At 44.0% G+C, this 21189-nt stretch overlaps 1 protein-coding gene across 1 annotated transcript in view; it reads left to right on the forward strand.

Annotated features, from left to right (window-relative positions):
- plxnb2b (plexin b2b) overlaps positions 1–21189 on the forward strand; it is a 92661-nt gene that overhangs the window by 66080 nt on the left and 5392 nt on the right. The window contains 27 exon segments of the mRNA XM_057051684.1: positions 686–812; positions 1345–1504; positions 2477–2588; positions 3109–3217; positions 3552–3653; positions 4031–4123; positions 4779–4866; positions 5735–5919; positions 6700–6848; positions 8111–8222; positions 8715–8851; positions 9294–9476; positions 10196–10289; positions 11404–11518; positions 11521–11600; positions 12220–12399; positions 12811–12947; positions 14205–14305; positions 14620–14849; positions 15331–15512; positions 17230–17296; positions 17560–17706; positions 18599–18755; positions 19419–19519; positions 20013–20097; positions 20486–20637; positions 20877–21034. Coding sequence (XP_056907664.1) covers positions 686–812; positions 1345–1504; positions 2477–2588; positions 3109–3217; positions 3552–3653; positions 4031–4123; positions 4779–4866; positions 5735–5919; positions 6700–6848; positions 8111–8222; positions 8715–8851; positions 9294–9476; positions 10196–10289; positions 11404–11518; positions 11521–11600; positions 12220–12399; positions 12811–12947; positions 14205–14305; positions 14620–14849; positions 15331–15512; positions 17230–17296; positions 17560–17706; positions 18599–18755; positions 19419–19519; positions 20013–20097; positions 20486–20637; positions 20877–21034 — 3543 coding nt within the window.

Consider the following 21189-nt stretch of genomic DNA (forward strand, 5'->3'; position numbering starts at 1 on the left):
CCCACACATGCAATTCCACCTGTACAACGCAGCAGGGATTTTTTTCACCGACACATTTAGAGCCCTTTCCGTGTTTATGTTCCATCTCCTGTCGTCCGCGCAGCCGTAAGGAATTAAAGCTGTTTCTCTGCCTCATGCAGAGAAGGCAATCTGTGCAATTTACTCTCATCAGACTCTATTTATCAGGGTCTTGAGGGTAAAAACAACACAAGTGTGGTACCATTTTAATCAAAAACAGTATTTCTTCCATTTCCATTCATTTGCCTGTACTATTTTCCGTTAGTGCAGTTAATGTTTAAAAACTTTATTTCAAAAAGTTGAAATTTTCCAGTTGACTGGACAGTTCCATTTATGTTCTTTGTAGTTTAGTCTTTAAACTGCATGAGCCTTCCACATATTTCTTTATTCAATGGTTTAGATCAAGAAATGTCTTCAGTAAAAGCATTAAAATAAGAGGAGCTGCAGAAATATGATGTTTTTCTGTTAAATTTGATCAACAGTTATTGCTTGCTTTCAGTCTATACTGTGAAAACACATTCTTTAATGTTAAATATTCCTGAAATTCCTCTTTCTGACGTTGAGTATCTCTTGGAAAAACCTTGATTGTTGTTTGAGGCATTTCTTGAGGCAAGTTCTTAAGGTTTGTGGGGAAAGTGCTGATAGGAGTGGATTCTGCTTCCTGAAGGTGCACCAGAAGGTCTGAGTGTCGACGGGCAGAGGAGAAGAATGGTTGGTTGTGGAGCCCCAGGAAGGAATGTGTCAAGATCGTCTCCTTCTATCCTCCAAATCTTTCCCGTAAAAAGTCAGAGAAGGTATGCCCCCCCCCCACACACACACACCCTCCTTTTATTTTAATATTAATTGTTTTGTGTCATTCCATTTTTCTGCATGTTTCAAACATGCACAGTTGGTGGAATAAACGGTTTCCACTGTGAATCAGAAACTCTGAGCTCTGGCTCTTCCTGTTACGTATCGATCGATACCAAAAACTTGCTTATTATAACTGACCTGGTTGATTGTGCTTACTGCGGCCCAAAGATGGAAAGCCTCTTTTGCACAGCGTTCCTCTGGGCTCCCTCTTCCACCACTTTTGCCAATACTTTCCTCCTCTTCTGAGCACCTTTTATTTCCTTCCCCAGCACCTGTCCTCTTTCTTGTTCAAGTGATTTCTTTAAATGGAAAGAATCCCCGTCTGTACAAGATTAACAGAACTGCTGGGATGTGATTCAGTTTGATGTGGTCTTACGCTTAAAACACAATTTCATCAGACGTTGATCCTCTTAAAAATAACACACACACACACACACACAATTTCCCTTCAAGGCTTTTTGTATTTCTGTTCAGGTGAAGATCAACATCCCGTCTCTCCCCGCAATCGGGAATTCTGACCGTCTGCACTGCACCGTGGCATCGTACCGTAGCAAGGGGAAGATGTCTGACTCTGGTCAGGTCTCCTGTGAGCTGCCTCATCCTTCGCTTATACCTCCGACGCCTTACGGCCAAGGTAGAACCTTTCTAAACCCCGGAACCTCTCAAAGTACATTTTATTTAAATGGAAATAAAGTATTGCAGGGCTGATATTTAAAACGGTGTCGCAAGGGGAGAATTTAAACATGTGCCTTGTTTTTATGTTCCAACATGAATAACACAGAGTGGAGGAGGATTGTACAAAAGACCGTACGCAATAATATAAACAATCTGATTATTCAGGAGAAGGAATGTCCCGTTATAAAATTGGCCTCAGCTAAATTTATCGAGGGTGTCACAAAGACCGCGCAGAAAGACTAATATTTCTGTGGTGGGGGTTTCAACCGGTCTTGCCGGTATTAAAACTTACAAGCTCACTGGCGGTTCTTGTTCCGTCAGTGGGTGCACCCATAAATAACCCAACTGTTCCCAGATGGATTGCCATGAAGTTTTATTAGACGTTTATGTTACCCCGAGAACGGATCCTAAAATTTTAATGGTCCTGTGGCTTTTTTGTGGCGTCACTGTAAAGTCAGCGTGCAGTTTTATGTAAAACGCTTTATTTAATAATGCAATTATTACAATCGACTTTGGTACATACGACGTTCTCCTCTTGAGTTGATTGCTGATTGTACGGTTAATTAAATTATCAAGCTTTTCTGCTTCAAAATGACCACCTGATCTTATCAGCAGTGTTGTTTATGGCATTGTTATTGCGTAAGGCTGCTGGAGTAAGTTGTACGGGTCCCACGTGCCGCTCGTCTGAGCCGCAGATATTAATTGAAATGAATTCTCTTGCTAATTCAATTCACCATTAGCATAAATTGTGTATCTATTATACATTGTAACATGTAATAATTATCTGCGATGCAAGTCAATTAAAGGGACTGTCGGATGCTGTAACTTGAAGATGAAGCTGATCTTGATCATTTGAAGTATTCCCACGTGCGCTATCCTGAATCGTCAATGTGTCCTGTGCCGCTCAGCCCTTCTTCTGCTGTCTCCTTAGACTTTGTGGCTGTGGAGATAAAACTTTTCGTCAACGAGTCCGTGGAACTGGCCACACGGGAGTTCAGGTTCTATAGCTGTGTTGCCACTGTGAGGAAATCTGAAAACACACCGTGAGTCAGAGACCAAATCTGTCACTTCCTCTCTGTCACTCCCTGAGAACATGGTGACAGTGAGCACAGTGTCAGCTGTCAATCCTGATGTAAATGTATCACGCTGCACCAACAGATGAGAGATCAAGGCTGCGTTTGTGAATTGCGATGCACGCTGCTCCGTACTGCACCTCCAGCATTTTCCCCTCCTCTGTTTATTACCTAGCTGAGGAAATTGCCTCAGTTTCCTTTTCATTAATCAAAAAAATGAAAGTCAATCTCCCCATTTTCCCCCCACTCCCTATTTTTTTATTCATTTCTTTCATGCCAAGGAATTTTTGATAAACGAGCTTAGCTTATGTGAAGTTGCAGAGATCCATTTGGTTGTCAGCAACTTGGATTTTTATACCAGACGCACTCTGATGAGTTTGCATATTTTTATGGCTTTTGTTTGTGTTGGCGATTTTTCGCTTGTGTGTGCTCTCACGCGTGAAAAATCTTTACTTTACCGCCGGTGACTGTATTTCCGTGCGCGTTTCAGGTGCATGGCGTGCGTGGCCAGTTCCTGGGGCTGCCAGTGGAACACGGAGGACCACACCTGCAGCGACATGGATGAAACCGCGGGCCCCAACATCATTAAGCACCGGCAGGTTAGTCTTTGACATCAGCCTTATCTCTGATGGCATACGTTGATAACGGTTGAGCAGAAGTTTTAAAAATATAGACTTAATCAGCACATTTGATGCCGAGCCAGATTGGAATAGATTTCCTCCAAAAATTAATAAAAACTTTAATCCCAGTATCAGCTGGCACCATCTCGCGAGGCAAATGTTGGAGCGAGGAGGATATCAATTCACAAGTCAGCAGATGTTTCAGAGATATCGGCCTCCGTCCACGAGGAGGGCTTCTGTTTAATTTCTTTGGCATGTTCAAGATGTAAATGATCGAGCGTGGGCGATCCCATTTGTTTGGATGCATTTGCAGGGATCAAAGTGTCCAAAGTTTGAGAACCCGGATCCTGTGTTCATCCCTGTGGGCTACAAGACTCGCATCAGCTTCGAAGGGATGAATTTGGAGCGCTACCAGGTAAAGAGGCATTGGTGCAGATTGTGAAATCAGCTCCTCTAAACACCTCCTGAGTGTATTTATCCTCTGTGTTTAAGCAAAACTAAAGGGAGCAGTTGGCCAGATCTGCTATCATCAATATTTACGTTGATTATTACGTGCCATTAAAAGCAGCGTCTCGTTTAGACCGTCTGGGTAATTTGTTCCCATCAAGATAATCAATTTACTTTCAAATTAGTTGTGTCTTTAGGAGCTCTGCTTTGGTGATGCCTGATGTTGCATGACTCTCTTCTAATGTCTCTGTGTGGGATAAATCTGATTAGATTAGATTAGAAAAGGTCCACGTGGATAAATGTATTTTACCTTAGCCTTTTTTTTTGGTCCGTCTGGCTCTTCAGGATCATTTGTTCACCATTGGCACTGAGCTGATGTGGAGTGTGGAAGAGGAGGTGAATTTCGATGGACTTTTCTACACATTCGGTGGCTTCAACGTGAGTATTTTTGCCATTCGGCTCTCTTGTTCAGATTTGAACCTTGATTGTCTGTTTGAAGCAAACTGCTGATTTTGTCCCTGTCTTTTTTTTTTTTTTTTTTGTTCCTCTCGGGAGCTTCTGGCCAATTTCCCTTCCACTCGACACAGCGGCTTGAACTGTGGCTGATTTGTGCATCATCCTGCCGCCCAAAACAACCCTGAAAACATATTGCAGCTTGATTTAAACATTCTTCAGTGCTGATGAAGTCTAAATGCAGACGTTCTGAATTCACGCTCCAGGCTCATAAATCAAGTCGCCCTGTACAGTTGCTGTTTTCCGCAGCTGATATTCTCTAGCACCCTCTAATGGAGGCTCTCCTGCTGTAGAGTTATTTTAGTTCCATCGTTCTATAATGTCAATGGTTCCATCCCCACATCGTGAGTTCTGTGATTGGGAAATTCAAACAGCGCCTAGCCCCCAGCCATGTTCTTTTCCAGCATTGATTTCTTCTGCTGAAACTCTGCCAGACCGAGTTAAAAAAAAAAAAAGATCTTTCTTTTTTCCTCCCTCTTGGCATACAGGAGCGGCTGCCCACACTCTGTGCAGGGAAGAGCTTAAGTGCCATTAATCACTGGATTCTAAATTAATAATTCATTTTGGTCTAATTCCTCAGTTTTCATACGATAAGTCGCAAAAGACCAACGTTCTCTTCTACATGAAGGACAAGGAGTCTGGCAAGAAGATGGACAGCACACTCAATGGTAAGCTTTTTCACATTTTAATATGGAGAACTGTTTTTTTTTTTTTTTTATGCTAATGCCCTGTGTGCGCACTTTGGTCCCAAAGCAGAGCCTTCGTTAAATCAAAGGCAGCTACTTTTAATGTCATATGAAAAAAAACAAAACTCGTGAACTTGAAACCTGGCTCACCTCAATCATAAAATGAAGCAAAATACTCCAGAAATCCAGGTAGCTTGAGCAGTGTTCGATTTAAAAAAAAATAAAAAAATAAAAATAGCAGTGCTGAACACCACACAGCACAAAAGGTAGTTGATTCAACATCGGAACCTGTGTGTTCTATTAATTCCAATTCAGTGCACCTTTTTAAGCCACAAACAACAAACATTCCCGGCTGCAGAGCCTCTTGAGCTGCGCTCACCTGGTAGCTGCAGACCTATCTGGCTTCTGCAGGTCGTTTTTTTTAACTCTTTACAGGAGATGTTGATGGCTCCATTAATTCAGCCTCGTCTTTAGCATCCGTCTCAGCCTCAGCATTCAATCACCACTATCCTTCGATAGAGTTGTGAACAGACCGATTTAAACACATGAACTAAATGTTCATGAGTGATTTTTTTCTATGTATGTGTGTATTTGTATGTATGAAAATACAGTTTCATACTTTCTTTTCCACAAACTAGAGGCTAAGTAAATGGGTTCTGCTCCGGAGTTGGTTTTAGAGTGCCTTACTCATCAGCTGTGATGCCTTTGTGGGTCGGAAAGAAAGTCATAATTTAAACAACTCTTCTGTGATCAGTTGTTAATGAACTCCAGGGGAATTGCAGCATTTGTCAATAAGCAGAAATTAGCCCGATGCAAAATGCGGTTGTGTCTCCTCTCCCCCCCTCCGCAGTCACCCTGTACAACTGCTCGGTGGGCCGGCAGGACTGCAGCCTCTGCAAGAGCGCCCACATGACCCACAGATGTGTGTGGTGTGCTAAGCAGAAGGCCTGCGTGTACGAGAAGCTGTGCAATCCTGAGCAGCAGGGGGGCGATGATCCTTACAACACCGAGTGCCCCAACCCCCAGATCACCGACGTGAGTTGTTGTCATCTTCGTTTTAAACTTTCAACAGGCTATTATCACTTAAAAGGCGCCGCCTTCGTCCGATGGATTATTGTCTTACTTTGAGCAAGGTGCGAGTCTGCTTCTCCCCGGGAACTTCCCAAGCTGACCTACAACCGAGCCGGACTGGATCGATTCTCTGTATCTGAGCTCATTGTCATTGCTTCACTGTCGTGACAAAATCATCTGGTAGCTGTTGATGTCAGTCCGCTGAGGGTGACTCCTCCGTTGTTGAATCAGGCCAATCTTGGCTGTCTCCAGGGATCCACTGATTCCTTTATTTTGGTCCATCAGCAAGTTGTAATTTTAATTTGGTTCTCCTGTGTTTCTTGTTTAGCTCTTCTTTAGTGGTTTATATTGCAACCAGTATCCCAGTTTACCAACTATAACTCTGATAATGGTCCTGCTGTAGGTGACATTAGAATTTTATTGCCCCACTATGCTAAATTACACAGCGTTTTTATGCCTTTTCATGTAAAGTGTATGGATTAAAGTATATTAGGTTTCCTGTTTACTGTCGTTTTGATAATTACTTTGTTTACCTGTGAATGTACTGCATAATAGTAAAAACTACACAACAAAAAAAAAAATCTTCATTCCAACAGACCTATATGTTATCATAGAAAACCCGGGTGGAATCTAGTTTAAATAAGCAGGTCCATGAACTCCATTCTGCTGTTGTTCTGTCGATCTAAACGATTCACTGCTAAGATGTGGGAATCTTCCTAACCCTCTGCCCGTCTCCTGGAACAGATCATTCCTCGTTTTGGACCCATGGGGGGAGGGATCTCCATCACCATCCTGGGCTCCAACCTGGGAATCCACAGTGATGACATTAAAAGCATCTCTGTGGTAGGCGAGCCCTGCACCCATCGCGCAGAGAATTACTCTGTCTCCACAAGGTAATTACATCATACACACACACACACACACACACACACACAAACACACACACACTCTGTCTGGTATTTGTTCTTGTCAGAATGTGCCGGTCCGGTTAGAGTCAGGACTCCTTCAGCTTCTGATACTGCATCGCCTCTCTTTCAGGTGGCTCGGTTGTGTAATTTATTAAGCTCATTATGCTGCTGTATTGATCGGAAAATCTCCAGATGTGAGTGGATTCAGACCAGAGGATCACTCTTTTAGAAGGCCAAATGCCAGTAGTGGCAGGGCATCTCAATGCCTAGATCCTATTGTGAATACTAAAAATTAAACAATATTTCGACCACATTTTTAGGCTCATTAGGTTATACTATTACCTTCAGCCAACAGGAGCAATGTGATTTGGAGTTTACACTATGTCTAACATGTATTTTTACAGGAAATGTCTGACTGAAATCAGAATGTCAGTCCTCTAAATTCTAATGTAATAGCCTCACACATTTCCTGTAGATTTCCAGTCATCCATTGACAATGTAGGCTGTCTGTTCCTCCTCATCCCAGAGGTGTTTTAATTAGCCGTGCATTAGAATAACCTCTATCTGAGCAAAGCTCTAAAATAAAATCTCTTTATCACTTTCTTGTATTCATACAGGTAAGCCTGTCGAAGAACTACCATACAATACGCTTACCTCCAGACAAAATGAGGAGAGATCCACCTGCAGCACACACGCAGCCCCACACCAGACGCATAGAAAGAGAGTTTCACACCTTTGCCCCGTCATCCCTGTTATAAAGACAAAATCTGAATTCATGAGACAGCAGTTTTGGTGGTATTTATGTTTGCTGTGGTTTTCACCTCATCACCCAGCACCTCCCCACTTGCTTTAGCTTACTGTATTCTACAATCCATTGTTTTAATTGCAGCATGATACCCCCCCCCCCCCCCATGCCATTTCCTGCCGACCCCTTTCTCATCACCAACGGCGTTCTCCAGACCGCTGCAGCAGAGTTGGACGTGTTCGGACTACCGTGATTCCAAGCAAACTTGGGGCAATGCTTTGTGTCTGTGTGTGGGCGGGGGGATCTCTCAGGGGTCTTCGTTTTGATATGTATAGAGATAAATTTACATTGGGAGCATTCAGTTGCCTCTCTGCTTTGCCGAAATTCATCCTTTCTTTTTTCCCCCATTGATCTTGACAGAAATGTCACAGTTTTCTAGGTTGCCCATTAAAACGTCAGCCGTTAACACTGGGCTAATTCTTTATCCGTTGTCTGTGTGCAGCATCGTGTGTGAAATCCGTCCCATTAACCCCACGTCACGACACTGGGGCCAGGTGGAGGTAGAGGTGAAGGGGGGGAAAAGAGGGACGTCCTCCCTTTACTTCACCTACAGGGTAAAGACACAGACACACACACACACACTCGAGCACCACATCCTCCCCGATGTGCTGAGCAAACGGTTAAGCAGTGCACACCCCTGTGGGGGAGCTTTAGCAGAACCAGAGATATGAAAAGCCTGTTAAATAGCTATGCAATAGCCTGTTAAAGTATTAGAAAGAGGAAGGGGGTCTTAAAAGTGAATCCTGGGTTATTGTAAGGTCCATTATGATTTTAATATGACAGCATCTGATTTTCATTTACCAACATATTGGGCTGCATTTATAGTGATGGAAAACACTCACCCTGTTCTGATAAGCTGCCGTCTAGGAAGTGGAAACGTTACAGATATTTAGCAGTTATAACCCCAACAGTTGTAAAAGCCCTTGCTTTTCTGGTCAATTTTTACATATGTTTTTTAAAGTATCCTGCACACGTCTGAAAACATTTTTTTTTTAAAAGGGAAAGATGTGCATGTAGTTGGTGACCTATGCAACGTCTCCCACCAGAACCCCATTCCCGAGGCAGTGACACCACGCAGAGGTCTGAAAGCTGGAGGAACCCTTATTACGATTTCAGGACAGTTTCTGGATACAGGCAGTAAGGAGGATGTTCAGGTCATCATCGGAGGGGTCGTTTGCACTGTGTAAGATCTGTTGTGAATCATTTTTATTCAGGCCAGACCCAAATTTGTTTCAGTTCAGTCAGTTTTAGTTGTTATTCAGACGTCGTATTCTATGATAATTCTACAGTATGTATGCTTTGAAGCCCATAAATTGATTTTTTTATTTTATTTTATTTTTTTACATTGACCAAAATGGACTTGACCTTATCTTTGATGTCATGGAAAGCTTTTTTTTTTTTAAATTGCCTTCTGCCTTTACTGTTGTGACCATGAGTGCTCTGTCAAAGCTGGCCCATGGTGACATTTTAGGCAAAGGTAATAGAAAAATAATGAGCTGCAGAAACAGCAAAGCCACAATTTAACAAGCTGTCAGCCTGCTGCCATGTGAGCTTCAGCTGCACAGTGACCTTGCACAAGAATCCTCCCAGAGAGCCGACGCTGAGTTATGTCCCCGTCTCAACAGGGAGAGCTTCGGCGTCGAAATCACCTGCAGGACAGGACAATACACAGGAGAAAAGGTGCCGTCTGACCCCTTCGCGGTGATGGTGAAGTATGGGAAGAGTACCATCACGGAGATTTCAAGTGCCTTCCAGTTTGTGGAAAATCCCATTGTGCTGGATCACAATCCCAAAAAAAGCTTTGTCTGGTCAGTATCAAAATAGGAGTTTGTTTGGTTTCCTTTTCAAACAGAAAGTATTAAAGACCGGGAGGTGTTCCTTTGTAGTGGCAGTGGCAGCTTGTCATTTTTCATTCTCACATTACTGCCAGAGTTTCTAACAGTCACCACAAAGGTGGAAAAACAGAAATACCTTTAGATGCCACTCAGTGCTTTTTGTAAGGGCTTGCAGGATAAGGTCATATCAAAATACCACTGTTGTGAAAAATTGAACACTAACAAAAGCACCTGCCTTGTCTGTCTGTCTTTGTGAATCCTTGGTGTGTGTGTTTTTTTTTGGTTGTTTTACAAAAGTTTATTTGTCCTTCAAGAGTGTGCATGTTTGTGTTCAGAGAATGATCATCGCCTACCTCTGACTGGTTGAATGGAGCACTAATAGCCCGCCATGTAGCATCCAATAGCTTAAACAACAGCGCAAATGAACATGTTAAAACCCTCCCCCCCCTTGCTTTTGTTTGTGAGCAATTGGAAACACCAGGGTGCGCGTGATTAGCCGCATACTGTAGACCAGAACAAAAGACAACAGATCGGCCCCACGCAGGCTAAACTAATTTGTTTTCATCTCTGTAAAAATTAACCCAGGTGGAATGTAAGAATCATGTTTGTCTTGCCATGTTCCCCCCCACAAGCTTGGCTCTGTGTGGCTTCCATACTAATATCCTTTACTGTTGCCTCTTTCGGTTTTGAAGTGGTGGGAGGACCATTGCGGTGACCGGATCTGGCTTTGACTTCATCCAGACTGCTGTCATGAAGGTCAATGGCAGCAACATGACAGCTGTCGAGGTATGCGCCCCTTCTTTTTCTCCTCTTCTGCTTTTATTTATCCTGCTTCCTATCGGTTGGGCTTCCTCATTTTGTATCATGTTTTATTTTGCTTATCTCGGCATGTTTGCGAGCCATGTTTTATTTGTGGATTCCTCTAACCATAGCGACAGTTGCCATTAATATCAGTACATGCTGTGAGTCCATTAGCTTAGCTTCATTTAAAAAAAAAAAAAAACCCTTCCACACTGCTACCGCTGATGAACAAGATTGTATTAGTCATATGTCAGCTATACATCTCACTAGAATGGAATTTCACCCTCACTAGAATATGTTCTGCATCCGGATTAATCTAGCAGGATTGGCTCTGCAAGGAATCGGCCTTCGGTGTACTGGCAAGTGTTGAGCAGCAGCGATTTTGTTCATTTAATTTAAAGGGCTAAATTTAATGCCGGCATTAAGGTTGCAGAAGATTATGCAACCGCACAGCTCTTCACAGCCGTTCTCCGTGCCAAGTTCCCGGCCTTGGCTACCCAGGGACATTTGGGGGGGGGCAAAAAAGACTTCTGGCTGCCACAAAGCAGGCGTGGATGTAAAGCGTTATCTCAAAGGCCTTGGCTGGTCAGCATCATAAGCTTCTCCTGGTTTAAGTCTATCTACTGAACTAGATCCAAATATTTGGAGTAATTATTGCTGCTGGCTTTTCATGAAACCATGTTGATTACATTTTGGGTGAGGTTCGCGGCTCGAAGCAATTACGCCTTCTCTTTTTTTAAAAAAAATTCCTGCTCTATCCAGCTTCCAGTAGAGCTGCTTACTCCTGGTTGCGAGATCCAAAGACGTGTTTTTTGAGAGTAGATTTGCAGATAAATTTTAATGGGTCGTTCAGCATGAACTAATCTGCTTCCTGCTTTTGGCAGTTCACACTGAGCTAACAGGAAACCGTCTGATCCCTCATATTTTTAAAACCTTGTTGTGACTCGCTGAATCTTTGACCTTTGACCAAAATTTTGGCCTATTTATCCTCAAAATCGTGTGAGGTTACTGCAGATTATCTTCCTTTACATTCTCCCATCTTCTGAGTGCGCCTAGTTAGTCATTGAGGCTCCCTTATCCTAAACATCCTTCCGTTCAGGTGGCCCATGAGAAAAATGACACGGTGATCCAGTTCAGATCCCCAACGGTGAACAGCTCCCTCAACCAGCACCTGCAAACATACATCCTGCTGGACAACTGGGAGAAGGAGCTGAGGCCTTCGAATACTGCCCCGACCCCATCTTCAACGACCTGGCCAAGAACGTCATCACCGAGGCTAGCATCATTATTGTCACGGTGAGTCCGCCAACCTTCCGCCTCTTTCACGTAAAGCACGTCTGGCTCATATTTGTTGGTCTTGATTTAAGGAATTTACAGTCATCAACATTCAGGCTTCACTATATCGATTGAAACCTGTTGTGCAAAGGTCAATGTGAATGAAATATATTAGCATTGTTTGGCCTCACACGCAGACACAGCCTCAATTCTGCCGTAAAGAAACACATTTTTACCTCATTATATGTTTCTGTCTGGGATTCCATTTTTTTGACATTGGTATGAACTTATTGACTCATAGATTCTCCTCTTGGCTAATTTGAACTTTTCCATATCCCCGTCTACAATGGCGTAATTAAAACTGCATCTTCAGTAGTAGAGTTGTATGTAAAGTCCATATTGTTGAGCCCTGTGACTGACGGTGTGACTGACAGGAGCCTGCAGTGTCTTAATTTGAGTTAAGTTAATCTCTTTAATTGCTTTTGGCACTCTTAAAGATCCGTTTTAAACTTTCAAGCCATCTCAGATGAAAACAACAGCCAAATGCCGTCTATATTTATCATATATTTTTAATACTGCTTATGTGATTTGGACAAATACACAAACCAGATGTTTTGAGAATTACGGTCTTTCCTCGCAGGGTCGGGGATTTTCTAAAGCCATGACGGCCAAAGAGGCTCAAGCGTTTGTGGGGGACGTTCCGTGTCAGGTCAACACGCTGCAGGACGACAAGCTCTTTCTGGACCCGCCTTCCACGCCGCCACGTGCTCGCTCCCGTCGGCAGCGTCGAGACACCCGGCCCGAGCTGCTGGATTTAATGGTCAGATATGAAGACACAGTGGTGGAGAATCAGACTGTAATAGTGTGGGAGGGTTTAATCACACAGTAATGTTGTTATAGAGCGTGTATTAACCAGATCTAAGAACGCTCCAACGATGAATCTCCTCTCACTTTTCTTCATCTTGGGATATTTTTTCCCCCTGGTCGAGCAGTTTTTATTTAATTACAGGCTTTTATAATTGCTTTTAATTATAGCTGAGGCTCAAATGATGATTAATAGAGGAACCTCTCCTCTGGGTAATTCCTCCCCGTGAACTATTGTCTAATTTCTGTGTGTCGGCGCCGCGCCGCATCAGAATTACCCCGGCGCTCAGCAGGACAGAGGACCTGCACAGGCTGGAAGAACATTCAGATTGTCACCGTTCCTCTTCCGCTCTGCATTCACGCATAGATCAAGTTTGGCAAAGGCGAGTGGGTTGTGGGCTCGGTGCAGTATGAGAAGAAGAACGATTTGTCACTCTACATCATCATCCCCGCCGTCGTCGTGCCCATGCTGCTCATCATCGTCATCTCCATCTACTGCTACAGGTAAGCTAAGCTGTTTAAGGGCCCTCACCGTGTCGGATGTGCTACTAAAGTGGAGCGTTTTTGGCATGGCGTCTGGCTGCGCTCCCACTCTGTGGTTTTTTTGCACTCAACAAGCTATTTTGAAAGAGCAGAGATGCCAGAAAGATGGGGGGGGGGGGGGGGGGGTTAATTTAGCGTGGGTTTCCACTTCCACGGACAATCTATTAATCCTCTGACCTCATAAGCTCTTTAAAACGTGCTCATTTGGCCACATCACAGTAATAAACCACCTCTAGTTACACATCAGAGTTAGGAAAAGTAAAAAAAGAAAAACTCTTCACAAGCAAAGCAAATAATAAGACAGCATTTTTCATATTAGAGCAGATATTGAGGCTGTTTGGGGGGTTTATGTTGCACGCGGGCTGTCACCAAGTGAGGATAATGTTACTTCAGATCTGTGAGGGTCTTCTCTTCACCCATGCTTTGTTGAATGGAATCGCCAAAGGGACGGCTTAATAGTGCGATAGCTTAAAAGCCCAGCGCACTTGTTAAGTAAACATTGTTGTCTGCACGCTCAAAATCGTGCTCTGGTGTCAAGCAAATGTTTGTTCTTTCACGGTGGGAACAGGGATAATAACCTCAACCCAAATGTTTAATGATAAGGTAATTAGTTATTTCTGGCCAATTCGAAGGGGAACCGATTTGATTTTGCAATACATGTATTATTTATGGAAAAACTGCGGGCAACACTGAAAATTGTTAATCCCTTTTGCGACAGGTGACTTTTGTCAGTCTTTTTAGACAAATTAACGTGTACATTAACCGCCTGCTGGACGGGACGGGAATTACAGCAACAGCGACATTCACTTTAAAATTAAGCTTCTTTATTAGAATAAATGTAAATGTTTTGTACAGCTTGTTCAATTACACCATTTTCACCGTTCTTTTTTGTAGTGGCCATTTTAACTGCTCACTTTTTTAAAAAGTATAATATGTCTTCCTGGGCTCCACTATAAGGAAAAATGACGTTTATTTGACAGTTGATTTGTGTGATGTGCAGTCTTGCGTTATGTGAATGTGTTAAATTCTCCCTGAATATTTATTAAACTGGGGAACAGCACACCTGCAGGGGAGTGATACCACCACTAATGGGCCGTTTTTGTGAAAATCTCCACGGCTGCGTTATCGGCCGATTACAGGTTGTCTTTGAACGGCAATTAGATCTTAATTCTTCCTCCCTTTGACACGGGTGTTGTTTTCTTGTGCGTATTTGTACAGGAGAAAGAGTCAGCAAGCTGAGAGGGAGTACGAAAAGGTGAAACATCAGCTTGAAAATCTGGAGGAGAGCGTCAGAGACCGCTGCAAGAAGGAATTCACAGGTACGGAGAGCTCTGTATTAATGCTAATGCTATAAAGCTAACTGCTTTTAAGCACTGTTCAGCTAATGAAGTACTTCACAGCCATGATTACATTTCAGAGATGTGAATGAAATAAATTTCCCCACTTAACATCATGCTTTTTCCACGACAGCAGCGACAGTTAATAAAAACAATCTATCAGAGCTGAAATGATTTTCACCTTCTTCCTTCTCCGAGTTCCCCACGAGATGATTGAGACAGATGAGCGGCGGCCAAATGACAAAGCTGCTTAATAAACAGGAACAAGGTCCCATTTTGTCTTTTCCATGTCACAGACTTGATGATTGAGATGGAAGACCACACCAACGACCTCAGCGAGGGCCGCATCCCCTTCCTGGACTATAAAACCTACACGGACCGCGTCTTCTTCCTGACGTCCAAGGACGGCGCCAACGACGTGATGATCACAGGGAGGCTGGAGATCCCGCAGGCTCGACGCGCCACCGTGATGCAGGCGCTCAATCAGTTCTCCAACCTCTTGAACTCCAAGACCTTCCTCATTAATGTAATTACACCTCACTTGTCTGCCTGAATGTCACCCGTGGTCTCAGTTTGACTCGGGGATTAATTTCCTTGGTACATTTGCTTGTTTGGGGTCGGATGTTTTCTTCTCCTTTTTTTCATTCCTAATTAAATCAGACTTGATAAGTGAACTTTCAGAAGGGTAAAATTAGCGAGATACAATATTTGGAAGCGAGAGGAAGTCACAGCCGGGGTGGATGTGTGAAGATTCCTGATGGTCTTATGTTTTGCTGGCATAGAAACAGCCTCCGAGGCGTTAAAATCCATGTGTGGGTGATCCCCATGCCGCTAATTGGTGATTCTGAAATGCAATGAATTTACCTACACGGTCCTACTCTACGGTGGGAGCAGACTTCTAATTATTTGGGCCCGCGTTACTTTGGCTCTGCTCATCCGTGTGAAGAGGCCTGATGCCGAGGATTCTTCACAAGTGTCATTTCCCCCGTTTTTACTTGTGTCTGTAGTTCATCCGTACTCTGGAGCGCAGTAATGACTTCAACGCCAGGGCCAAAGTCTATTTTGCCTCCCTGCTGACGGTGGCTCTGCACGGGAAACTGGAATATTACACCGACATTATGCGAACGCTGCTGCTGGAGCTGATGGAGGAGTACGTCCACAGCAAGAACCCCAAACTCATGCTGCGCCGGTGAGTGAGGAGGAACTCCTTATTCCTTCGCACAACACGGAGAACAAGCGTCTTAAGCTTTGTGATGTGCAGCGCCATGGCTTTATTAATCAGCCAGAGCTCTGATTGCTTTGATTTCTGGATTTGTAATCCAGTTTGGAAGCTGATTGCATTACCAAACACCCACATCTGCGACACTGTCAGTGCTCTTTGAGCTCCTTTCCTGTTCTCCTGGGGGTGTTTGTGACGTCGAGCGATGCATCGCCGCCGAAACCGGGAAAGAAAACCCGCCGTTCGCCGATTCTTAAGTTTCCTTGCGACTTTTTTCCCCCCCTTCAACTTTAAAACCCCGCCAGCAAAGTATTTCAATCTCATCAATCCTTAAATGGATTTTTAATGACATTTTTCGACGTCCGTGTCGCCCTCACACTCTTGCTGTTTTGTTTTTTTTCTTCATCTCAAACCATCATTAGGTCAAAAAAACGGACTCCAATACAACATTGCAGCTTTAAAGATAAATGCCGCATCGTCCAAACACGAACAATTGTGCTGATGTGACAGGCTAATACGATGACGAGCGCCGCCGGCGACATTTAAATAAGTATGATTTGACTGTCAACTAGATCCGTCTCTAAAACACAGTTTTTATGGTCGTATCTAGCAGTCACGCTGTCCTTCAGTTATCAACCCTCGAAGAAGATATTAGGAAAGGTACCACGGCTTAGATCGCCTGAGTAGCACGTCTACGGACCTCTGACTGTGCTCACAATCATCGCTGACCTGGTGAAACTGATCCAACTGATCATTTCTCTCCAATATTCTGGCCTCGTTTGCATTAGTGGCTTTTTTGGGGGGTGGAATTCTTGTTATTTGTCTCAAGATAATTGGTGTAAATCTCTTAATTCCTGTTCAGTAAATATGTAAATGGCGAATTTAGTCATCAGAAGAAATGCCTGAATGGCGCCTTCTCTGTTTATCCTTTTATCTTCTGTAAAGATAATGTCAAGGTCACCCCAGCTGCGGGGCCCCCTCGGCTCCCTCAGCAGGGGCCACTTGTTTGACAGTACAGTAGCTCAACTCCACCAGGAGGTGGAGGGCTGAACTGTCGGCTGCGCTTTGGCGCCGTTTCGAAAGTACACATCTTAATTATCTCTCAGTGGAGAGACTCATTATGCTGATTAGGCCATTGTGCCAAGACTGGCCCCCGTATATACACAATTGCTAATTAGGCACGCTAGCAGAAGTGGGCGAGGGCGAGCGATGTGTCGGGTGACCAGTGACGGGGGCTGTGAATAGAAATATCCTGACACTGTCAAACTGGAGATTTTCTGTTTTGAGGTTCAGCATATCTGTTTTCCAAAGGAGGATGAGGTTTAAACACATGTATTATTTATGAGGCGACTTTTATTGTCCCAAAAAGGGAGATATGACTTTCCCACAGGTAAACTCGCTGCGCAGGCATAAAAAATAACCTTTAAACACACATAATAACAGTCCTGACACGAGCGTCTATGAAACACTGCATTTCAGTGGCAGCATAAGTCTATCATGGCTATATAAGATTTATTTCTTAATGCTGCTTTGCTTGAAAAGACTTTATGCTGGGTTTTTTTCTGTTTATCAGTGTAAAATGTTACGGTTCCACGTAACACCTTTACAGTAAGATAAGGATTAACTTTTATTGTAACAAAGATATTAAAGGTTATTAATCTCATCCTTTGTTTTGGTTTTATTCCAGCTCAGAGACAGTGGTGGAACGGATGTTGTGTAACTGGATGTCTATCTGCCTCTACCAGTTCCTGAAGGTATCGTTTGGGGGTTTTTTTTGTTTCAAATTGGCCAATTCAGGAGTGATTTGTCATTTCTGCTTGATTTACAGCGTTGCTAACAGAGTGAATGTGAAGACCGCGCCAGAGCGCTAAACTCTTGGATTTATCCCGTCATTAGCGCTTTCTATTAATAATGTGCTTTTGTCTGTCTTGTAAACTGCTAATCACGGCAATATGCTCCTCTACAACCTCTGAAACAACAAATTAATTGTGTTTGTGTGTCTCCGCGTGTGCACCAGGACTCAGCGGGTGAGCCCTTGTACAAACTGTTCCGGGCCATCAAGCACCAGATTGAGAAGGGGCCCGTGGACGCCAGAGTGAAGAAAGCCAAGTACACCCTCAACGACACGGGGCTGTTGGGCGACGATGTCGAGTACTCTGTGCTGGTGAGGCGCGCTCGCACTGAAATTACCCTCACACGCAAACCGGGCCTCAAAATCCCCGCGCGGCTTCAAGATCGCTCGACAGACACGGAGTGCGGTTACCGTGGTAACCGCCCGAAACCCCCCACAGGCGACTGGCGGCGTTTGTGCGACATCCATTTTCGGTGTTGGTGTTCAGAGCTCCAGAAAGACACAGGCAGCACATTCCAGCGTGAGCAGCGAATAAACGTGGCTTCAGTCTTCCCTCAGATTTGTCTGTCAGGAGTGGGAGCAAACGTGAACACGGCTATTTTCTTTTGAAGCAGGCGCAAGTAAAAGACCCTCGGGTAATGGCGCCGCCGAAGACAATTATCAAACTGGGCTGAATTACATGTCTCCTGCCACGAGAGATGGCGCCTGTGATGGGATTATAAAGGCAAAGAAGTGGGTTTCACAGGCGGTCGGGGTGTTTCCTGTTCGGTATCCTCCTTCTGTTGAGCTTATTAAGACGGACCGCACTTGATTTTGCGGCCAGATTGCTTCTCCTCGCACTTAATTCCCTCCAGTTGTCAGTCAGTTGTTTGTGACAGACAGATGTGAGAGGTGGCGCCGGGTCAGAGTCTGCCCCTGCTGCGAGCTGGCCATTAGCTGGCCAAGGTGACAAGAGGCTTCTCAGGTGTCGCCGCAGTGTGTGTGTGCGTGTCTGTCTGTGACAGAGGCCCGGTTGTCATGGCAATGTCATCGGGAAGGAGCGTGTGGGTACGGCTCTGACGGTGGGTGGCTGGGTTGTGAGACCGTGGTTAGCTATTTCTGCATATTTCTCACTGGGTGCACATGCACACGTTTCCAAGTGGGCTTAATGTGACGCTGGTGTGTTTGTGTGTGTGTGTGTGTGTTTGTGTGTTTTTTTTGCCAGACTCTGCAAGTGCTGGTGCAGGACGAGGGTCCAGATGTGACATCCGTCAAGGTGCTGAACTGTGACACCATTTCACAGGTGAAAGAGAAAATCATCGAGCAGGTGTACAGGAACCTGCCGTACTCCCAGCGGCCGAAGGTCGACAGCGTCACACTCGGTGAGGGTTAAAGCAAGCAGCATCTTATGGTGCCCAAAGAACAATATTGTTTTTGGGACGGCTTCTCTTTTCTCCATCTTTTTGCTTTGTCTCCGTTGGCAGAGCAAACAAGGATTACTGAGTTATTCAGAAACATAAGGAAATGAAAAGACAGCTTTATTTGATACTGAAGCCAGAAACCTTGGGGACGAACTTGAAAGACTAAAGCTATTGACATTTTTCTCAACATCAAAGTCGCTCTGTATTCCCACACACGCGGCAGATCCCATCCCTTTATTCGTTTTGCATAAATAGAGCGACCTCTCCTTTCCTGGAATCAGAGCGATAACCTGGATGTTTGGTGCTACATGCAAATCACCCTTATTTTTACCAGATGGTGTTGCGCTCAGGTCGGTAATGATGAATAGGAAACATTCTGTTTGGATCATTATTTAATTATTGATTTATTTATTTTTTTTAATTAAGTTTAAGTGTGTAACTACATCTGAAGATGAAGCTGGATGGATATTCATTTATCCCATCATATCTCCTGTGTTACCGTTTTATATCAGCTCATTAATGGGACAAAAATGATGATTAAAGATTTGTGATGGCGCTTTATTCCTCTAATGGCAGAGGTAATTTCACATTTGACTGACTTCCTTTTTCCTGCCCTCAACGCAGAGTGGCGCCCCGGCTCCACGGGGCAGATCTTGTCGGACCTGGACTTGACTTCCCAAAAGGAGGGCAGGTGGAAACGCATCAACACTCTGGCCCACTACAACGTGAGTAATGATGGGTCATTTCCGTAATGATAAAGAAACACTTAAAGGAGGAGATGAGCAAAGAAATGTGAGGGTGTGTGAATATGAGCGATCTCCCTGTGGCACAGCACTCATTACTGCTGCACTTTATCCAAAGCAAACAGTGTAGCTTATCTTAACATTACAACCCTTCAGGAGTCCAAGCACTTGTGCATTTTACTGAATCAGGACAATCACTTTACAGAAATGCTAGCTAGCTATTAATCAGCAGCTATTATTCAACCAGCCCAGGAAGCAACGAAGGCCTATTTTCTTAACTGCGGTCGGTTAAACGTGACAAGAATTTTAGTTTTACTTTGCTCTTCTAGTCTGAATGGTGACGTGAGCCCACAGAGCCGCGTTGGACATTTATTGACTCCCAATAAAACTGTTCTTCTCCAGCCAGTCAGATTAACACTAAGTCAGCTGACCTCACAGTTCCTCTCAAACTCCAAGACTCTGGTCTTCTTCCCAGGTACGAGATAATGCCACTTTAGTCCTGTCCAGAGCGCCGCAAACTCAACAGAACTACGACCAGAACCAGGAGAACCACGAAGAGCGTAAGCCTTTTTACCTGTGCACGTGTTAATCAACAGGCTCGTTGAGACGAAACAGGCACCGATCAGGTGTAAACTTGAGAGGAAACAAAAACTTGAGCCTTTGTTTCTTTTACCTTGGGGTTTGTAAGCATCCCCATTGTAATATAACATGCAAATGCATGCTGTCTCATGTCTTATTACATGCTATCAAGAATAACTTCATTCTCTACACTTTTATATGCATCTCTGAAGACTTGATTGTTTAGCATTTCTAGCTGCTTTTTTTTTATTTTTTACTCCGCATTAAAATTCAGTTGACACCAATTTTCATAAGCGTATTGTGAAAGCGTGCACGAAGAAATGGGAGGTGGAATTCCATAAAGCAAATGTTCTTTCCCTCTGTGAACAGGAAATGCTCTGTTGGAAGATGACAAGGTGTTCCACTTAGTGAGGCCAGCGGACGAGCTGGATGAGATCAAATCAAAAAGAGGAAGCATTAAGGATAAATCCATGACCAAAGCCATTACGGAGATCTATCTAACGCGTCTACTTTCTGTCAAGGTACAGAGACGTGACTTATCGAGACGTTTGTTATGCCATTATCCACTTTTTACTCGCAATATAAATCTTTTATTTAAGAGAGAGGCTAGCTTGAGTTTGATTTGCCTCCAGTTACTGTGGAAAATGCTAATATACTTGGAGCGACACAGCCTTAGCATCATTTTGTGGACAAATAGTCGCCTCTCAGGGCTTTGTCACTGCCGTCAGCCCCATCTCACATCATTTGTTGCCTGTTTCAGGGAACGCTGCAGCAGTTCGTCGATGACTTCTTCCGTAGCGTCCTCTGCACCGGGGCCGTCGTGCCGCCAGCTGTCAAATATTTCTTTGACTTCCTGGATGAACAAGCCCTGAAGCACAGTGTGGATGATGAGACCATCCATATCTGGAAGACAAATAGGTGACTGGAATAATATTCGTATTTTCGATGAGCTTTGATTGTAAAACTTGTAGAAGCCGCGTCTGCGCGCCCGCCGTCTGCCGGCGTTTACAACTAATCCCGCTCCCTCAGATAGTCACTCTCCATGAAATAAAACTTGCTTATCCGAGTTAGAG

The sequence above is a fragment of the Takifugu flavidus genome, chromosome 13 (genome assembly GCF_003711565.1).
Source record: "Takifugu flavidus isolate HTHZ2018 chromosome 13, ASM371156v2, whole genome shotgun sequence".
In the NCBI taxonomy this organism is placed as follows: Eukaryota; Metazoa; Chordata; class Actinopteri; order Tetraodontiformes; family Tetraodontidae; genus Takifugu; species Takifugu flavidus.